The sequence below is a fragment of the Stegodyphus dumicola genome, chromosome 3 (assembly GCF_044657685.1).
Source record: "Stegodyphus dumicola isolate Sdum_Otavi_A_Nest chromosome 3, ASM4465768v1".
NCBI classification, from domain to species: Eukaryota; Metazoa; Arthropoda; class Arachnida; order Araneae; family Eresidae; genus Stegodyphus; species Stegodyphus dumicola.
In genome coordinates this window covers 146,093,074-146,113,854 of record NC_140770.1, presented here as the reverse complement: position 1 = coordinate 146,113,854, position 20,781 = coordinate 146,093,074, and the positions used below count along the sequence as shown (strand labels likewise).

At 33.9% G+C, this 20,781-nt stretch overlaps 1 protein-coding gene across 2 annotated transcripts in view; it reads right to left on the bottom strand.

Annotated features, from left to right (window-relative positions):
* The window catches only part of LOC118189043 (calpain-A-like), a 170,970-nt gene that overhangs the window by 20,587 nt on the left and 129,602 nt on the right, over nucleotides 1–20,781 (bottom strand). For both annotated transcript variants that reach the window (XM_085813423.1, XM_085813424.1), the window contains exons 10-11: nucleotides 10,932–11,043; nucleotides 6,180–6,325 (exon numbers count right to left, since the gene is read on the bottom strand). In XM_085813423.1, the coding sequence (XP_085669549.1) occupies nucleotides 6,180–6,325; nucleotides 10,932–11,043 (258 nt within the window). The remainder of the gene's footprint in view (nucleotides 1–6,179; nucleotides 6,326–10,931; nucleotides 11,044–20,781) is intronic.

The window sequence follows — 20,781 nt, the reverse complement described above, 5'->3', positions numbered from 1 at the left end:
TTCGTCTATTAGGAGAAATGTGCATGCTTACATAAAAATAAAATAGGAGTGTCACTCAACTTTCTCGTTACTACAAAAGGGTAGATTTCGAAAATAAAGGAAAATTTCTAAAAACGTTGGTTCATTACCTTACTCTTACTTCTTAAAAGTTGATAACTTATAAGAAAACTCTTTTTAACCGTATAATGCTTACAGGAAATGATTTGTTACTCAGGTTTTATATTAATGCATTACAAGATTTTACATTTCATTTAAGTATTGTTAAAGTTTTACTGTTTCTAATGAGTGTGATTTTTTTAATGTGTACGTGATATTTAAGTGCATTTTTCTCAACAACGCTTGGGAGTAATTTAATAATATGTCGCATAAATACGTTTTTTTTAAATCCTAATTAAAACTTCATTAAAATTATTTAGTAGCAAATGTATGTAAAGTGATAATTGTACTACAGAATGATTCATGACGTTTCTGTATATACTGACAAGGGTAGATAAAGTGGACTTCAGGTTTTTCTCACTGATAGTAAATCTGCAGGCGATAAGAATCTGTTAAGACTCATTTTTAGGTAAATAAATTGCTTTCTATTGCACATTTTCTAAACATTTGTTGGGAATTCTGGGTAAATAACTTGAATTCGATAAAGGTTAAATCCTCATTTGGATAAAACCTTAAATATTCTACAGAGAAAAATGCTTATTTCATATTTAGTTCTTAATACTAAGAAAATAGTTCTAAGATAGTTATTCTATACGTTGGAAATACTGCAGGAAAGGTTAAAGGCTTTATATGGTTTTTGAAGTTTTTCTTTCAGAAAAAGGTGATATTTAACAGCATTAATTAAATTGCATACACAGAAAGTTACTATATTGTAAATTTATATGTACAATTATAGGAAAATGGAACACTTATTTGGATGTAATTTTATATTCTAAAGGGGTTATTCCTCATTAAATGGGTATTAGTAAGGAATATTTAATTGATGTAATGAGTATTTATGAATAAATTTCTGTATTCGAGATGGATGAAAGTTAAACTATTCGAAAATATAGCGGAGATTTTGGTAAAATGTCTCTTACTGTTTCTTTCTTTGGTTCGTTCTGTAAATATAAGTATATTGGTAATGATATATGTTGTATAAAGGTATGGTAGTGTTTAACAAGATTTCATTCATAAGAGAATAAATTGGTAAATAAATTAATGAAAACTGACACTTACGAAAGAAAATCCTAGTATAAGAAATTAGAAAAATAGACTATATATGCAATTGTCTAGGGAAATTGAGTTGGAATTGAACTAGGTTCGAAGAAATGTGTTAATATTATACACTAGAAATAAAAGTACATCGATTAAAAATAAATTCAAGAGCTGAAATGATAACCAATGGATAAAATCTATGGTCCTTCATCTCTCATTTGATACTAAAAATGTTTATCTTAGGAATTTCCTTTGTGCGTGTAACGTAAATAATCGGTAATTTCACTTGAACGTTGTCCATGAAGGCAGAAATACTCGTACTTGGTGCAGAAAAAAAGTGATAAATTTAAAATTTGCATACTCAGGGCATTTAAAGTGTAAAAATGATGGTATGAATGCAGTGAATTAGCAAAAAATACCGAATTAAAAGGTACTGAGCTTTCAAAGTAATAAGAAAGGATTTTGTATGAGTACATGAATCAGTGAAAATGGTTCTAAAATTATAGATGAAAACTGCGAATCCATTCTAAAAATTCGGAGCCTATCAAGTTAGCTTAATAGCAATCGAGGTTCAAAACTGAACATTGGTAATACTGAAGGGCTTAAAAAACATATATTCAGATATAAATGATGTAAGAAAATACCAGAATATGCAAGAAATGTTAAAGTTTGAAAATGCGAATGAAGTTAATAATGAAGGAAAATAGTAGAATCAGTCATGGTAAAAGTACTACAGAATGATAAATTGTGGATTAAGCAAATTAAAACAATACTATAAAATATAGACTAAGTAAGGCTATTCGACGAATTGGGTTGGAATAACAGTTAAAGGTTCTAAAATAAAATGCTTAATTGTAAACTGTCTCTATATTTAAGACGTTTAAACGTGTACATTTAGCTGAAATAGTAAAATCAAAAGCGTGATTACAATCGAAAATTATAAAAAAGAGTTGAAATTTAGAGTATTTTGTAAACTAGAAAGAAACAAGTGTCAGAAATGTATAAAAAATACATCTAAAATTAATTAAAGTTCATGTATATGGTAGGAAGATGCAATTAAACTACGTCAAAATTAGAGTACTTTAAAAATTACGAAGGTTTAAAATGTATGAAACACGTTAAAAATATCATCTAAAATTAAATAAAGTTCATATATGTGGTAAGAAAATAGAGGAATTAAGCTAAAATTAAGGATATGTTTGAAATTACGAAGGTTAAAACGTAAGAAAGTAGTTAAAAATTAAATGAAAGTCATGTACATAGTGTGAAAATCTAGCAAATTAGTTAAAAATTGAGAGTATGTTTGAAACTAAAAACATTAAAAAGTAGAAAAGAAGTTGAAATTTACATCTAAAGTTAAATAAATAGTAGGTATATGATCTGAAAATATAGGAATTGTGTTAAAATTAAGACTATATTGGAAATTATGAAGGTTAAAATGAATGAAAACAATCAAATAACATTCATGTATGTAGTGTGAAAATATAAATTGGTTAAGAATTAGAGTACATTGGATATTATGAAGGTTAAAATGTATAAAACAAGCTAAAAATGTAACATCTAAAATAAAGTAAAGGTCATCTATAGGATCAAAATGCATGAAATAAGTTAAAATACAGAGTATGTTGAAGATCGCTAACTTTAAAAAGAGCAAAAAAAGTTGCAAATTGCATCTAACATTGAATAAAATAACACATAAAAAACGCGTGTTTTAATAATTACACTTGTAAAATATAACAGATAATTTAAAAGTATTGATTAAAAGGAATTCTGGGTAGAATAAATTTAATACTAAAAATGAGTAATGTAATTAAGCTTACGGAAGGTAAATCTGGTATTATGAACAGAAGATTTAGGAAATAAGGTAAAATTCTGAGTATATAGGGAAGTCTTAAAAAAATTTACATCTAAAATTAAGGCTTTCTGAATTAATCATTAAATTCGAAAATAATCGTCGTGAAAGGTACCTAGAAATTAACCATCATATACTTAGTAAAATAGCTGGAATACAAAGGAAAATATAAAGTCTAAACATGGATTAACAAAGAACCACCGGAAAATCAATAAAAGATCATCTCTTATCAAAGTGTGACGTCATCTTATCAGTTAAATGAAGAATCCCGAAACATTCCTACTTATCTGCTGCGCCTCCGCTTGCACCGCCTCTGAATTTTCACCGCGCACCGGCTCCTGTGGCTGAACTGTCCGTTTCCACTACTGACACGAATCAGGACTTCGAAGAGAAGGGCTAGCTCATAGAGCTTTTCCCCCTGAAGCAGAAAGTGAGAAGTGATGACGTAGTCATGATGACACTGAGCGCGCAGATGCAATTCACAGCTTGAAAATTAGCGATTTTGAACCAGCGTTTGAAATGAGCTGTGTGTGAAAGATAGCTATATTTTGGAAGAAACAATGATACTGCTTTATGCATTTTAGACTGAACCCTTAAAAAATTTAATAATACTTACTCAATTTTAAAATAATAGATAAAATGTGCTACTCTTAACATAAAGTTCCGTGGATTTTTTTAAATTCTTATTTGCAGGTTTTTATTTAATGAACGTTTATTTCTAATCATTTCTTTATCTGCATGTGAACTGAGAGAATTTTTATACTGCTTCTAAGATGACTATAATAGCAGCTATTTAAATTTACTCAAAAAACAATTTTACATTGACATAGTTTTAAACATATATGACATATATGGCAACATTTCTGCTAACCTACGTTTGATTTTTTGCCTAATTGTAAATTTTACATTGTTATAATTCTCTTCCGATTCAATATAATATTTTTTTTAAAATAATTTTGTAATTTATACTTATATCTATATTACAATTAAATAAATGTATGTAAGATTGTTACCTTAATTTTGACAAAATAGCTTTACTCAGAGTACCTAAAACAGTTATTTAATTTTTCAAAAGTGTGAGTAAAGGAAGCAAGTCTTTTTATGCCAATTACTTTAATGTTTTATACTATTATATTTTATCTACAATGCTAATCCAGCACAAAATCGAATCAATCATTAGTTACAAAGGACACAATAAGAATAACTTTAACAAGTACTTAACAAAATTAGTTTGTTAAATACTTGTTATTCTTGTTGGTACTATTCATAGTACCGAAGATATTATCGATTAACTCATATAAGTCAGATGCTTTTTGATTTCCTGTGGGGTGGAGTATACCTTTTGCGGTACTTTTTGAAAATAATGTTTTCTCTGGAGCGACTTTTTGTCTCTTTAGTTTGTGACATAATTTGATTTCTTCTCAATCTCTATTTAAAACCTCTTTAATAATAACAAAATTTAAAACAGTTCAAGCTTCTAAAACAAATCCTTTATCTAAAACGTGGTTTCTCAGTAATTTGAGGCAGAGCGCGAAATGAGACCTCTGATTAAAACAAACTGCACATTTTGAAAAGAACCAAGAACTTGGTCCAGTTTAGAGTCATAGCAGAGTTTTCAATCTATATGCATTTCGTCGAAACTGAGAACGCATATTTTTTCTACAGAATACAAATATTCGCCTCTTTCCTTCTTTAGAGTAAGAACATCACTTTGAATTCTTGGACTACACTAAAATTTAGCGCACCATTTCTTTAATTTGCTAATACTAGGTAAAGATATTCCAGTTTTTTTTTCTTAATTTTTTTTCTTTCCAAAAATCATAGCTTTAAGATGACAGAGCTCTTATGACAATGCAACGTGAAATATCTTCACTAGTCCACCTGGTTTTTTTCCTTCTTTTTCAGTAATACATTAATCTGCGTCTTTATAAAAATAGGCTTTAGACATTTTTTCAAATTCTCCGATTTGTGCTTCCCCCCCCCCAAAAAAAAAAATTTCGCTATTTGAGATTTTAATTTCTGATACCAATTTCTGTCTAGATGTCGTCCACCTTCTTTGCCGCTGAACAAACATTCTAAAATTTTTCTTTTCTCTATTTTTCAATACTTTAATACAATTTTCTAAGGATATTATTTTATTCTTCAAATTATCAATGCATTCTTGTTTATCCTTAAACTTAGGGCATTCAGGAATATCTATATTTTCATTTGTGAGTTTTATTTCAAAATTATTAAAATTTGATTTACTATTGTCATCATCAATTTCAATTTATTATTGTCATCATAATTTACTTTCGGAACAGCATTCCATTTCAACAGTTTCTTTTTGTGGCTATCCAAACAAGCGATTTTTCATATCATCTTCATAAACACTGCATAGAAAATGTTTGTTGCAGATTTTTCCGCTCTTCGCATTAATAGAATCTTGTCTTTGACATTTGTGTATCCATTCTTTCGTCAAAAGCAAAACCTCATTTGGATCCTTTGGTCCCATGAAATAAAATATCTCATCCTTTCGTATTTTTGTAAGTGCTACGGCAAGTTACTACAGCGCAAAAAGCCATATTACGTAAATGGTACTTTACAAAATAGAATTTAAAATAAAAACTGACTAAAATTTAAATATATACATTATTAGAAAACAGATATATACTAAAATTAATTTGGGATATGTAACCTCTAGAAAATCGTCTCACAGCTGAATGAAACTACAGTTTTAAACGCGGGAAATCAGAACAGGTGGCATCACAGTGACGTCAGATTACTGCCTGTTAATTTTCCCCATTAGGCTCGCGTCGGCGAGGAGTCGAACAAAGAAATGAGCTAGCCCTTTCTTTTTATCCCTGGACACGAATATGCATCATAAAATGAATTTGAGTCTTTGGAGTTCTTTTGAAATGTCGTCGTCGTGCAGTGCGAAAACGTTCCTGAAACTCTTGGTTTTTGTACGAGAATCTCCCGAGTTTTCATATTTCAGAAATGGCAGCTATGATAACATTATCTACTTTTTCATATTGGGATGAATATTGAACATGAAGACTGTTCTCTGAACTGTTTTTTAGTTTCTGAGACGGCTAAAATTCTTTTTCATAATTATATTAATAAAATAAGAAAATGTAATAAATATTCTTACCCGGTAAACAACAAATCCGATTTGCATCATTTTTCGACCCGGGTGTTTCATGCATCTTCTTCGTACTTGCATGAGTGCGATGACAGCGCAACAGTATCTGGATCCTGCGCTCGCAATGGAATCTTTGCGTTGGTCTTTGCGAGTTTCTGAAATTTAAAAAAAAAAAAAAAAAAAAAAAAAAAAAAAAAAAAAAAAAAAGAAGTATAAATAAATATTTCGGAATTTATAAACTCTTACATGCACATGCACAATATCGCCAGATTTATATGGCCATTATATATACAGGGTGTCCCGTAAATGTTGCGACAAACTTCTAACGGAGGTAGAGCACATCATAAGGATTAAGAATTGCGTAGGAGCCCCTGCTCAGAAACGCCACTGTACGCCGCCAGAGGGTGTTGTATAGAAGAGAGTGCAAGTAGAAAGCGAGGATTGCTTCGTTCGAGCGGTAGGCACCATACAAAGAGCATGGAACGCTATACGAACGGAGAGCTTATGAACATGTGATTCCAACATGATGGAGAGCCTGCTCATTTTGGACTGGATGTTCGTAGCCATTTGAACAGATCATTCCCGCATCGATGGATTGGGCGTTTTGGACCGGTTCCCTGGCCTTCACGCTCAGCGGATTTATTAAGCCTTGATATCTTTTTGTGGGGCGCCAGCAAATATAATCGTGTATCACGATCCTGTTGTATCTGAAGTGGATCTCGTGACAAGACTCGCCTGCGCAGCTGCTACAATCAAAGAAACTCCCGGTGTGTTTGAACTCCAACGCTCCTGCCATGACTGCCGCCCCATCGTACGTTTGAGCAATCAGTTTATTCTCACACCCCCAACTCCAAATCGTTTCTTGCACAACATTACACAAAGCTTCCGCTGAACGATCACCACTAACATCTTTAAAAAACAAAACTCTTTGCACTGATGCACTACAATTATTAACTTCATTCGACACAAGTCAAGTTATTAATATATCGTAGCACAGCCGATAATTGCGGTTTGTGAGATATATCAGGTGTTTCATGCAGCATAATAGCAACGAATGGCGTTTCTTTTACCTCGTTTCTAATTTCTGAAATTACAATATTTTTTTATCGATGTAATAATATCATTTTGTATTCTATTAGAGTTCCAGAAAATACAGTTTCAGTTCTTAGATGGGTTGCTAAAAGGTCATCATATTTACTAATTAAAGTTATTAATTCTATATAATATCCTCGATTAAGGGAATTTATATTCTCATTGTATCCACGAAATGCATCTTCTTGTTTTGCTAACTAACAAACTACATCTATTAATCTCTTAAGAATATTTCTATTTCTTGTTACTTTTTCATTGTGTTGAACAATCGATGAAGCCTTTTGTTGATCTAACATTAAATCTATTCTGGCGGTACTAGATGTTTTTTATAGTATTACGGCATTTATGTGAGATTGTGTTTTTTCATATTTCTTTTCAGGTTCGTGGAGATGATTTAAATCACTGTAGCCTTGTTTTGTCCAAATATTCTTGTCCTTTTCAATTACAACAAAAAGTAAACATGGCCAACAGTACAACTTATTCAATTCACTACAACCGGTTAACCATTTAAATTTTTCATACATAGATTTTTGAAAATGTCGTACAGACTGCTGTCCTTTAATCTTAACGTTTTGCGGTAGACTAATATCCGGCATCGGTCTACTTAATTTAACTATTTCGTTTTTTGTAGTAACGTCTCGTCTCGAAAATGGATTTTCCAATAAATCTTTAATTATTGAGACATCTGAGTTCTCCATTCTGAAATGGGTTATTTATTATGAATATAAATTTAAAGAATACAATAAATAAAATATTTACCTACGAGTATTCGAGATATAACTATAAAAACAGCTAAACTTATGAGAATTTTACTAGCACTGAAGAAAAAATCATGTCTTGTGTTGTATGGTGTCATATCGGCGGCGAAAATGCTAGGTTTCGGGCTTCCACGAAAAACATATTTTCAGCATACGTAGCACCACACGGCGCCTGCCGCTGCGGTGCCTCATTATCAGCCTGATGACATCAGGATGAGACATCAGAATGCTCATTGGTGCCGACAAACCGAACGTCTATTCCACGTGCAGAGGATTTCACTGCACGCTGGCACAATAGAACGAACTGTTTCTTGTTCGGTCAGTGGATTAGATTATAATTATTTATTAATTGTTTTTAACATTTGGAAATCATATATTCTGCGAAAAACATCTTGACAATTTTTAAAAACAAAACCAGGGATATGGTATTAGACAGATAATAACTTATATACTGTCTGTAAGACACAATGAATGATAAAATTTGGACTGTTCTGTTAAAATTCGTTTCTTTTTTGTCTAAGAAAACAAAACTGTTTTTCAGTGAATTATTTCTATAAATATAATACATCACCGAAATTACTTTACCACACTAAAACATTTCCCCTTATAGTCATGAAATACTTCTTTCTTTTATATTTCCATAAAAACAAAATCTTAAAATATATAAATTTAAATATTAACCGTCTGCAAAATCGTATGGCCAGTTAATCAGTTAAAAAACCAAAAGCGCTTCAGCACGTAAGTCCCCGCTCTAATACAACGCTTAAAAAACAGTACCTTCGGATGGTTCTGAATGCCAAGTTCAGGAAAAATAGCTGCACTTGCCTCAGTGCTATAGTATGCTGTGCTTCTCCAAGTAGCCCACACATATAAAGCGTGATTTTCTATAAGTGCGCAGTGCGTACACATGAAAACTTCCTATGTTCGTTTGCTTTTGAACACGCTACGTGGTGCAGCACCTAGTACCGCACGCACTGCGGGAATACAAGCAAGCAAATCAACATAATATTTGAATATATTATAAATAATATTTATTATATACCATTTAAAGATAGGTGCAGAAAATTATTGTCTCTCATAATTTTGCCATGGTGTGCAGTGCACACCCTGCATATATGGACAGCACGCCACTGGTTAGAACAAGGAAATGTGGGAAGAAGAAGGGGTGCAGGTGCAGCCAGAGTGACGTCAGCACGCGTGGCCCCCGAACTAAAAAGGCTGTGGATGATGACTCTCCACACCCAGGATTTAGCGATTGGGTCCCCTAAAAACTCCAGTCGCCCTTTAAAATGGGCAGTATATAAGGTATTTCTTCCGCCTTCCTAGTGTGCCTTCGTGGTATAGTGGCTTTGCACGCTGGACCGGTATTCCAGAGGTCCGTGGTTTGATTCCCGACGAAGGCGATTGCTCGTTTTTCATCTCTCCGGCTCCAATTAACCTAATGTCTCTACAAAAAGTACTTGCAAGAAATTGCGAAAGGGTTTTTTTTTTTTTTTTTTTTTACAATTTAATACAGCCAGAGGTATACAATAGGTAAACAACATTATTAAATTAAATAAACTTAATAATATAATATGGCAAGATATAATATAGGCGTATAAAGAAAAACATTTCTTAAATATACAATAGGTAAACAGAATTATTAAACTAAATCAACTTAATATTGTTGCGTGTGTACGGGTTCGTAATAGATTGAATGCACAAAGGCGTTGAAAAGTTAATAAAATTTATTCTTATCACAAGAATAAATAACAAAACGCAGGATTTTTCTCAGAGATATTCGTATAATATCACAATAGCACGTAATATAATCAGTAGCTATAATTTAAACTGCTAAAATTTTATAACAATCCAAAGCACAGAGAAAGCTAATTCGATCAAACTTTACAGCACCTAAGTAAACAACACCAGGTCACTGAAACAACTAAGCTGAGATGTTCTCCCTCTGGCTTTTATAGCTTTCTAAATCGACCCCACGAGAGAATTCTAGCAATTTCTGGAAAGTAAAAAGCGTAGAATTATGGTTACAGTTAACATTGTAGTCAATTACATTTAATCAAATTAAGGGGAGTCATCACCTTTATCAATTATGGAGATAAACTCTTTTTCGGTGCTATTTGACTACTGTGTACTAACTAATCGGACTGGACAACAACAACAACACTAGGTAAACTTTTATTAAATGTTAAACGCACGTGCTCTTGTATTTTTACTTTTCCGGCGTAGCTTTCTTTTAAAATTCGTCCCGCGCTGCATTGCACGGGGAAATGAAACAATTTTAATTACAATTCCACTAAGAATAGTCAACTCAATACAAAATCCGTAACAATATAATACGTCAAGATATAATACAGTCATGTAAAGAAAAAATATATATTGACCGCGAAACGACCACGGCGAACAGAGTCATTTCCCATTGTGTTTTAACAATAAAAAACTGCAAGGGCTCTTTGACCAGGAGCACGTAGCCGGAAATTTCTTATAGTAATTAACGGAGGAGTTTCCATCTTACAGCTATAAAAGACTTTGTGAAGAAGAAGAAGTTAGACTGATTATACATTTTTAAAATTGCAACTTGTTAAAAGAAAAGTAGATCTAGATCATATTCAAGCAACAGATTTTTGAGCAGTAAATGAAAAGAGTGGCTGGCTTTTGTTAAAAAATAAAGCTATGCTGGTCTTCAGCAAGGTCCTTGTCATAACAAAGTCATTTAAATAAATAAATATTTTGTATAATTAATAAATTAATGAACACCTAGCTTTCAGAATGCTGAAGATGATTTTAATAGTCTCTTATATTTTAAAGATGTTTTGCGATTTTGGGCAGAACTCAGGAACCGATTAAAGTTATTCCTATAGAAGCACCTTATGCGAGGCACAACTACATAAAGAAGCAAGAGTGCAAATCTTACCATGTTCATATACGGACAATAAATATTGTGGGTTTCTGGCGAAAAGCTCGAGATTATTCCTAGAGCCGCCGCTTGTTTTCGGCACTTCCCATTTCCCTCGAATGGCCTTCACCTGAAATTTCAAGAAATTACAAAAAAATCTAATAAATAATGCAACAAGAGACTAATAAAAGACCAAGCAATCAGTTCGAGTCTCAATGCAGTAATTTTATTATTAAATTCCTACTTTTAGCTCACATTCTTCCTATATCTTATTCAAATTTTCATTTGTTAATAAAATATTTTTTATTCATCTACTCAAGTTCAAACACATCTTTTTAACTTGTTGGGGATGACACTTGATGTTAATACGGTTTTTTAGCATATTAAAATCTTTTTAAATTTTTCTTTGGTGATCTAAGTAGGAATTGACATTAGTTTTTTTATTTAATTAATTATTAATTCGTTTATTTTCAACCGTTAATAAAATATTTTTTATTCATCCACTCAAGTTCAAATACATTTTTTTAAACTTGTAGTGGATAACACTTGATGTTAATACAATTTTTTAACATATTAAAATTTTTAATTAATTTTTTTGTAATTAAAAAAAATTTCTTTGTTGATCTAAGTAGGAATTGACTAAAATTTTATTTAATTAATAATAAATTAATGACACTTGATTTTAATACAGTTTTTTTCACATATTAAAAATGTTTTTAATTTTTAATTAAAAAAATTGTATTTTTAAAATCTTTCTTTGTTGACCTATGTAGGAATTATAAAATTCTTTTTTATATTACTTGTTCTTTCCGTTCTATTTAAAGCAGCAATTTAATAGGGCGAGCATATGAATAGATTGATTGTAGTCCGATGAGGATTTAAAAAAAACAAGATTCTGCTTAAATACAGGATTAACTAGCATCAATTTAAGGAAACTATTTAGATGTGTTTTATTTACATTATAATTTATATGAAATTTCCAGTATTGTTGAATGACTGATTGGTTACAAACTAGCTGAAGTCTCGCTAGTAATTCGTACGGAAATTCTGAAGTACTCGTTTAGACAGTCTGGCATATCCTTTATCTTATGATATTATTGTCAAACTTTTTTCTTGATTATTTTAAAAAGATGCTTTTGTGCACTGAAAAAAGTAATATATTTAAAATAATATTAATAAATTGTCACAAATAAGCAGAAACAGTTATACGGAAAGTTTCTGTTTCCTTCACTAAAACACTATATAAAAAATTTCCCAAATTGCGTATAGTAATTCTGCAAAAATATTTAACGAGTCAAACTTATAAGTAAACAAATTTTCTCATAATTATATTAATTCGTGTTTTCTTTAAAATCATTAATACTATGAGCACATAAATCTTCGTTCAGATATCCACTTCTTTAAAGGGGAGGGAGTGTCATTAATCCGTAGAATACGAATATTTATTATATATCCACTTTTATATTTTTTTTAATTTTCAGCGAATTTCATAAATGTATTTCTAGCTTTACTCTAAGTGGCTTCGATTGAATCTTCTTCTTTGCCATTCCCTGCATCATATTTTGCTATCTGCGGGTTAAACAGATTTTGAATTATAAGGTAATGAATTAATTTTTCCCCTACAGATTCATTCTTATTACTTTCAAACTAATATAATTTTCTAAAAGAGTGATTGATGGATTGTTCGAAGGAAAATTTTCAATTTTTATTAATAACTGGAGGGACTGGATTTTGGATCATCAAAATTTTCACCTTTTTCAATAGGAATTTTGCTTTACGTTATTTATTATAATTTTCTCAAAGTGTTTTATGTTTCAAGTTGTTTATGTTTTCAAGTAATAGCAGCCATGAAAATTTGCATTATTAGCTTAGAGTGAGTTCTTTAAGTTGTATGTTCTTGCTTACCCCTTTTCCTTTTTTTTTTTTTTTTTTTTTCTTTAATGAATTTTTGGATGAAAGACGAGTTGAAGATGGCAAAAAGTCCCGAAGCAACTGCTGAGGCTTTTCAAATATTTCCAGTTAGGTTATTTAAATATGGCTTGGGTTGTTTAATTATGGCAAAGCTATCTTCAAAGAGCTTAGGTTATTTGAATATGACAAAACTATGAGCTTAAGAGAAGGAATGCCTTCATGGAGGACTTTCTAGGGTAAATTGATTTGTATTCCCGTTACATATGGGAAAAACTGCGAACGTCAACCGTGTAGCCTGGGATCGAACCCAAACAAAGTTGAGTTAGAGAATGTTAGAGAACAACAATGTTAGAGAAAAGAGTGCCTGTTTATCAAGTGTGCTGAACCACTGTGTGCCGAATTAACAAAGAATTTTACTGTCTTAGAGAGTACTTGTCGGTTTAGGCGCGATCAGCAAGTACTTGCTAATTTGGCAGCATTAATCATTAGATGATATAGAAACCAAACCCAAGTAAAATGTTTTAAGGTTTCATCCTCTTATCAGAAATGATTTGGATTTCCAGTTACACCTCTTGCTCATCCTAAGCAGACAGCTTGTAAAGCACATGTAAATTGCGAAAAAAAAATGAAAGGTTGCAGATTTTAAATTACGTCCAACAATGGGCGTTTTTTAACGTTTCGTGTGTTACCTTTATTTATTAAATATCATGTTTTTTGCACTAAAACCATGTAAGGATCTTAAGTTTTACTAACGTTTATTTTAAATCTTTACTATCACTTCTTATTTTCTACTTCCGGCCAGAATTATAAGCGTGAAGGTTTTTATGCAAAGGTTGTCTGGCGAACGCCAAGTATTTAAGTTGTGGCCTTTTGCCAAGCGAGAGAGAGGAAGCAGTGAGTCAAAGCAGGCCGCTTATCTTAGAAGTTACGCAGTTGCTGTTTGCCTTCCAGGCCAGAGGTTTTAATCCTCTTGATAAATTAAACGTATTGTAGTGTTCACAGTCTCTGTGCTACATACGCTTCCTGTTAATATAAGGCCAATCTTCCACGTGTATTATTCTAAAGTTAAATTAGAGTTTAGTTTTATTTTTATACTTTTACGTTAGACCCCAAGTGGCGGGTCAGTGTATTCCAAAGTACGGAAGTTATTGTATATAGAGAAAATAAAGGGTTTTGTATACCCTTCGTCTGTATCCTGTCTACTTACCACAATTAGTGAACATAGCTTTAGTAAGCTCTCTGTTCCGAGTCAGGTCCTTGTATGTTCTCGAAGAAGGTTAGAAGGAACATTGACCCTGATAGTGGCGCCCAACGAAGAAGAATAACCATGGCCGAGTTTCAAGAAGAACCTGTGCTGCCTGCAGAAACGGCTCAGAATCCGAAAAGGCCAGCTGCCGCCCTGGAAGGATTCGGTTACATCGTCCAGACCATGCGCGCTTCGATGAAACCAGAAGCAACGTTTAATGGAAACTCACATGTAACCAGTTTTTTGGAAAAATTGGATGACCACTTCATGCTCTACCCCGTGCACGAGTTTCAAAAAGTTACCTTAGCTACCAGCGCTTTGAGGGGCCAAGCGCTTAACTGGTTCAAATGTATAGGCAGAAGTCTCTTGGGTCAAGCAGGAAGTCCCACCTATACTTACGAAAATTTCAAGACTGCTCTACTAAAAGCCTTCCCTGTTGTAAGGGATCGTGCGAAATTAGAAACGGAACTTTTCAGTATATATCAACAAAGAATCGAAAACCTCTCGAGCTTTATTTTAAGAAAAATTCACGTTTTCAAGCTCTTGTATGGAAACCGTCCGGATCCTGAAATAATTCAAGTGATTTTGCCGAGGTTACTGCCCCAAGTGCAAGACTTTATTGAATTAAGAAATCCGACTACACTGGAAAAGTTATTTGAGCTAGCAATCCAGTTTGAAAGTAGAAGAACGGCGGACGTCGAAAGAAGACGCCAATATCAACAGCGAAACCAATTTGGTACGCCAAGATTACAGCAAACTCAAGCATACGGCTACGGAGAAAATGCGAATCAGTGGGCAAGGAAACCCGAGCATTCAAAAACAGCCGGCGAACGTCGACAGTTCAATAGCAACCCAGGAAAAAATCTCAAGGCCAGGGGAAAAAGAAGGAAAGCACGGAAAGGAAAAATAATTTAAACTAAAACGGATGTCTGCTGACGAGAGGGTGCGGAAATCCGAAGGCCACGAAAACCCCTCTTCCTACAAGTTAAATACAGTAATGGTGAAAAATTTGACTCTTCCGAAGATTGAAGTCTTGGTGAATAATATCCCAGCCACCGCACTCCTGGATACCGGCGCGCAGTGTTCCTGTGTGGCAGAAGAGTTTTTTAGGAAGTATTTTCGCAAATACCGCATATATAATGCGGATAATACGACATTATTAGCGGCGCAAGGAGAAAAATGTAAGTGCGTAGGTAAAGTACCTTTGTATATCCGTATCAAGGACGAACAAGTAAAGGTGATGTTTTTTATAGTAAAGAATCTGCAAGCACATTTAATCTTAGGAATAGATTTTCTTTCAGACGCACAAGCTACACTGGATTTTAATGAAGCGTTCCTTAAGTTGACAATGAAACCAGTGCGTGTAGAAAAGGCTGAACCGCCAAGGTTAAATCTTGACAACCTGCCTAATGACGAGCAAGATAGAATCCGACAAGTGGTAAGTGAATTTGCTTCGTTATTTAGTGATATTCCAGGATTTACTCAGGTTACTAACCATAGTATTGACACCGGAGATGAAATTCCAGTTCGTCAAAAACCATACCGGTATGATAAGAATAAGGAAAAAATTATAGAATGGCATATTACCGATATGCTACGTAAAAAGATCATAACGCCCATCTCAAGTAGTTATGCTAGCCCGGTGGTTTTATGTAAGAAAAATAATGACTATCCTTTGGAGCATCCAAAAAGGTGGAGATTCGCTATTGATTACCGTAAATTAAATTCCATAACGAAATATCCATTATATCCGTTACCGATCATAGAAGAAATTTTAAGGAACATAAAATCAACCAAATTTATGACGACTTTAGACTTAACGACTGGTTATTTTCAAATAGGGATGAGGCCTGAGGACGTGCCTAAGACTGCTTTTATAACCAAGTCTGGCACTTATGCATTTTTGCGTATGCCGTTTGGCCTTTCAGGGGCCCCGGCAACATTTCAGCGATGCATAGACATTGTGTTAAGACCTGTTCTTGGAAAGTCCACATTTATCTATTTAGACGATATCATTATTACTAGTGATAATCTCGACCAACATGTACAGGATTTAAGACAGGTGTTTTCTTTATTAAATGAGGCCGGTCTAAAAGTTAATGTCGAAAAGTGCAAATTTGCAGCCCCTGAATTAAAATATTTAGGTTACAAAATATCTCAAAAAGGGATCGAGACAGATGAATCAAAAATAATCGCTGTACAAAAGTATCCGACTCCAAACACGGCAAAGAAGCTCTCTTCTTTTCTAGGACTTTGTTCATATTATAGGTCCTTTATAAAAGATTTTGCGGCTATCGCGGAGCCATTGTTAAAATTAAAAAGGAAAAAGGCAAGATTCTCGTGGACGGCCGAAGCCAATAGTGCTTTCGAAAAATTAAAACAAGCATTAACGCAAGCCCCTGTGTTGAAATTTCCTGAAAAGGATGAGAATTTAGAAATTTCAGCAGATGCTTCGGATTATGCGGTAGGAGCGGTACTTTCGCAAAATCAGCAGCCCGTGGCATTTTTTAGCCGAACTTTAAATCAAACACAAAGAAATTATTCCGCGACCGAGAGAGAGGCACTTGCAGTTCTGTTAGCAGTGCAAAAGTTCCGAGTCTATTTTGGACAGGCGCCAATAACAGTGTACTCTGATCATGCGGCGGTAACTAGATTGTACTCAGGGAAAAATTTATCCCCAAGGTTAATAAGATAGGCACTCAAGCTGCAAGAATATAATCTGGTAATCAAGCATACCCCTGGAAAGGAAAATATCGTAGCAGATGCCCTATCAAGGATTAAAATAGACGAACAAGGCAATACCGTAAAGATGGCAATGCTTACAGCATGTACAATAAATTCCCGAGAAACTGTAATAACCGAACTGGGTAAGGATCCTGAGTTTGGAAGCATTTATGAGTATTTGAAGGATCCTGAAAATTTTAGCCACCAAGATATTGTGGCGATAAGAAATAGGGCGGCCCATTACGAACTAATAGATTGTCTATTATTCTATACAAAAACTACGAATTCCAACAACGAATTTCGACCTGTTATCCCAGCTAGTGTTAGATTAAATATCCTGCAGGAGCTCCATGACAGCCCTTTAGCTTCTCATGCTGGTATTCGAAAAACTATCCAACGCGTACGCGAGGCAGTCTACTTTCCTGAACTGCAAAAGTTAACAAGGGCGTATGTCCAGTCCTGCCCAACATGTCAAGCAGTTAATTATATTAATTTCCGCCCGGCCGGGTTTCTAAATAGTATTAAATCCGAATTTCCAAATGAAATAATTGGCATCGATTTATTGGGCCCTTTCCCAAAAAGTCAGTTAAATAAAAGTCGCTATCACCTTGTTATGGTTGATCATTTTAGTAAATGGACCGAAATTGTTCCCTTAAAACGAACCTCCGCGAAATTAGTTACTGATTCTATTTTAAATAAATATATTTTAAAATACGGGGCGCCCCTAAAAGTTATATCGGATAATGGTCCTCAGTTTGTAAGTAATATATTTGAAGACATGTGCCAAAAACTGGGCATACGTCATTTAAAAATGGTCCCGTATCGGCCGCAATCAAATATAGCGGAACGGGTCAATAGAAATATAGTGAAAATTATCCGTAGTTATGTTAAAAATTTTCATAAAAGCTGGGATAACTATGTCAATGAATTTGCTTTCGCCCTTAGGACCGCAAAACATGATACAACGGGCAAAACTCCTGCTGAGTTATTTCTAGGCAGAAAGATTATAACACCGTTAGATAAATTATTTTATGTGCAACAAAGAGCCCCAGAATTTAAAATGGGTTTTATAGAAAAACTAATAAAAGAAGCAAAAAAGAATACGGAAGTAGCACAAAGAAAACAGAAGCTATATTATGATTTGAAACGACGGGGAGTAACTTATAAAGTAGGGGATGAAGTTTTAAAAATTAAGCATTCACTTTCTTCAGCACCAGAAGATAAAACTGCCAAATTTTTTCCACGATTTGAAGGACCATATGTTATAGAAAAAATAACTCACGCTGTTGTAGTGTTAAAAGCCAGAAATGGTGAAACCTGTTCCGCAAACATTGATCAAATCAAGCCCTACTTCGATCGTAATAAAATGCAAATCTTTTCAGATCTTTTGCAGGATCCGGCACGGCAGACACCGCAGGTACAAGCTCCAGAGGTGGAAAAACGACAAGTACAAGGGCAAGCCAATGAGAGACAGCAGCAAGTGAAAAGAAAATTGCCCCGCGAAAAAATTGAAGGTAACAAGAAAAAGAAGCCGTTCCACCGTCCAGAAAAGAGAGTTCACGAACACCCCCAGAATGAAGAAGGGAGAAGGACGACGTATGTGAAGAGAACCAGGAGAAATGACGGCAACTATAACCCGACTTTAAAACGGAAGATCTACTCATCCGACAGAACTCTCCGCAGCAAAAGTCGCCGAACTGCGGAAGGGCCATCAGCGGCGGAGGAAAAGTTACAAGGAAAATTTGAACGGCCAACAACGAGGTCCAAGCAGGAACACGACAGAAGTTTCCCGGTTCCGCCAAGACCAGCTGCCATCAAACGGCCAAGACCACAAGCAGAGGAGAAAAAGAAGATATTCAAGAGTGGCCGAACTGGTGAAAAAAGGAAGCTTCCAGAGGAAAGCACTGAAGGGCGAGCCCGTACAAGAAGGAGGATAAATCAAACTACTATCTTCAGTACCTTTAAAGACTGGGCCCAGAAAAGGATGTCCGAATATTACAAAGATAAGTAAAATTTTATGTTACTTTGCAAACTTAAGTTAATCTTTCATTCTTACTGCAAGTGGCAGATTTCAAGAAGTTTTACCTCATGCGAGGTCTACCTTTATCGCCAAAAGAGCGAGAAATGAGTTGTGACCGATTTTCTTATTATGTTTCCAATTACTCGCGCGTAAAACTAAAGTTGATGTATAATAGCGTTGTGTAAAGACTTAAATATTGTAAAAAGTTATTGTATAATTATTATTTAAAACATTCTAGCAAGAGAGAAGTTTTAGTCTGAAAGACTTTTTGAAATGTATTATTTCAATGTAGAAAGAATTGGCACTTGCTTTGAAAAGAATAGAAGTTAACAAGGTACTACTAATGTATGTTTTCAAATGTGTAAAATTAACAGCATGGTGATATCTTCTTATATACAATGTGAACTGTTATTTTAAATGTTAAGAAATACCGTGATATGGTAAAAGTGAAAGTAATGTTAAAAATTTGTTATTCGTGTGACTGTAAAGACTAAATCATGGCGAATATGTGTTAAAGGTTGAATGATGTAGTTAGGCTCTCTGACGCTACACTTTAGAGTTAGCCACTTTTAGAATAGTACCTCAGGGTTTAGAGTTGAAATTAGGGTGTGTTAAGAGGTCTCGTTATGTTGAATTTTAACACGTTAGTGTTTTGATTGTAGGAGGAAGTGTGGCACACGTAGACAGAAACACATTCGTGTTTGGTGTTCTTTTACAACACATGTCAGAGAGCACGGGGAGAGATAATTAAAATAGTCATGAATGAAATAAGAATGTTAAGAGAAGTATAATTGTATATGTTACTTGCCATTTCATTGTGTAACATTTCATTAAACTAGTTTTCCTTCCAGATCTCTGGAAGGAACCAGAATGGAATAAAAATTCCTGTTTAGATGCAGTACAGATGAAAAAAGATTGTTGTATATCCTGGGAGCTGCTATTGTAACAAATTTCTTTCTTTTAAATTTCTAGTTTCTAGCGAAGTGTGTTTGTAAAAGATTGGCCTCGCGTTAGATTCTAGAGCTAAAAGTTTTCAACAAGGTCGTTTTAGACCTCAGTTTCAAACTAATTAACTCTGGCGGGAAGTATGTAAGGATCTTAAGTTTTACTAACGTTTATTTTATTTTAAATCTTTACTATCACTTCTTATTTTCTACTTCCGGCCAGAATTATAAGCGTGAAGGTTTTTATGCAAAGGTTGTCTGGCGAACGCCAAGTATTTAAGTTGTGGCCTTTTGCCAAGCGACAGAGAGGAAGCAGTGAGTCAAAGCAGGCCGCTTATCTTAGAAGTTACGCAGTTGCTGTTTGCCTTCCAGGCCAGAGGTTTTAATCCTCTTGATAAATTAAACGTATTGTAGTGTTCACAGTCTCTGTGCTACATACGCTTCCTGTTATTATAAGGCCAATCTTCCACGTGTATTATTCTAAAGTTAAATTAGAGTTTAGTTTTATTTTTATACTTTTACGTTAGACCCCAAGTGGCGGGTCAGTGTATTCCGAAGCACGGAAGTTATTGTATATAGAGAAAAATAAAGGGTTTTGTATACCCTTCTTCTGTATCCTGTCTACTTACCACAATTAGTGAACATAGCTTTAGTAAGCTCTCTGTTCCGAGTCAGGTCCTTGTATGTTCCCGAAGAAGGTTAGAAGGAACATTGACCCTGATAACTATACAATTCAGTTCAAGAGTCAAACCATACAATTCAATTCAGTTCAATGTCGCAAAATAATTTTAAAATGAGCGTATCTTTTAGAATTTCCGATACACAGTTCCGCGCGCTGGAGATAAAAAGTTCCCCCCTCCCCGTAGACTGTTGCCATTGCTCGATTTTAAATCGTTGAGTTTGTTACTCAAAAATTCGTTAAAGTTTTACAAAATATGAAATCGATCTTAAAACAAATTCCAAATTTAAAATTTGGTCTTCCACATGCCTATATTCGTAGGAGGATTACGTCATTCAAAATTC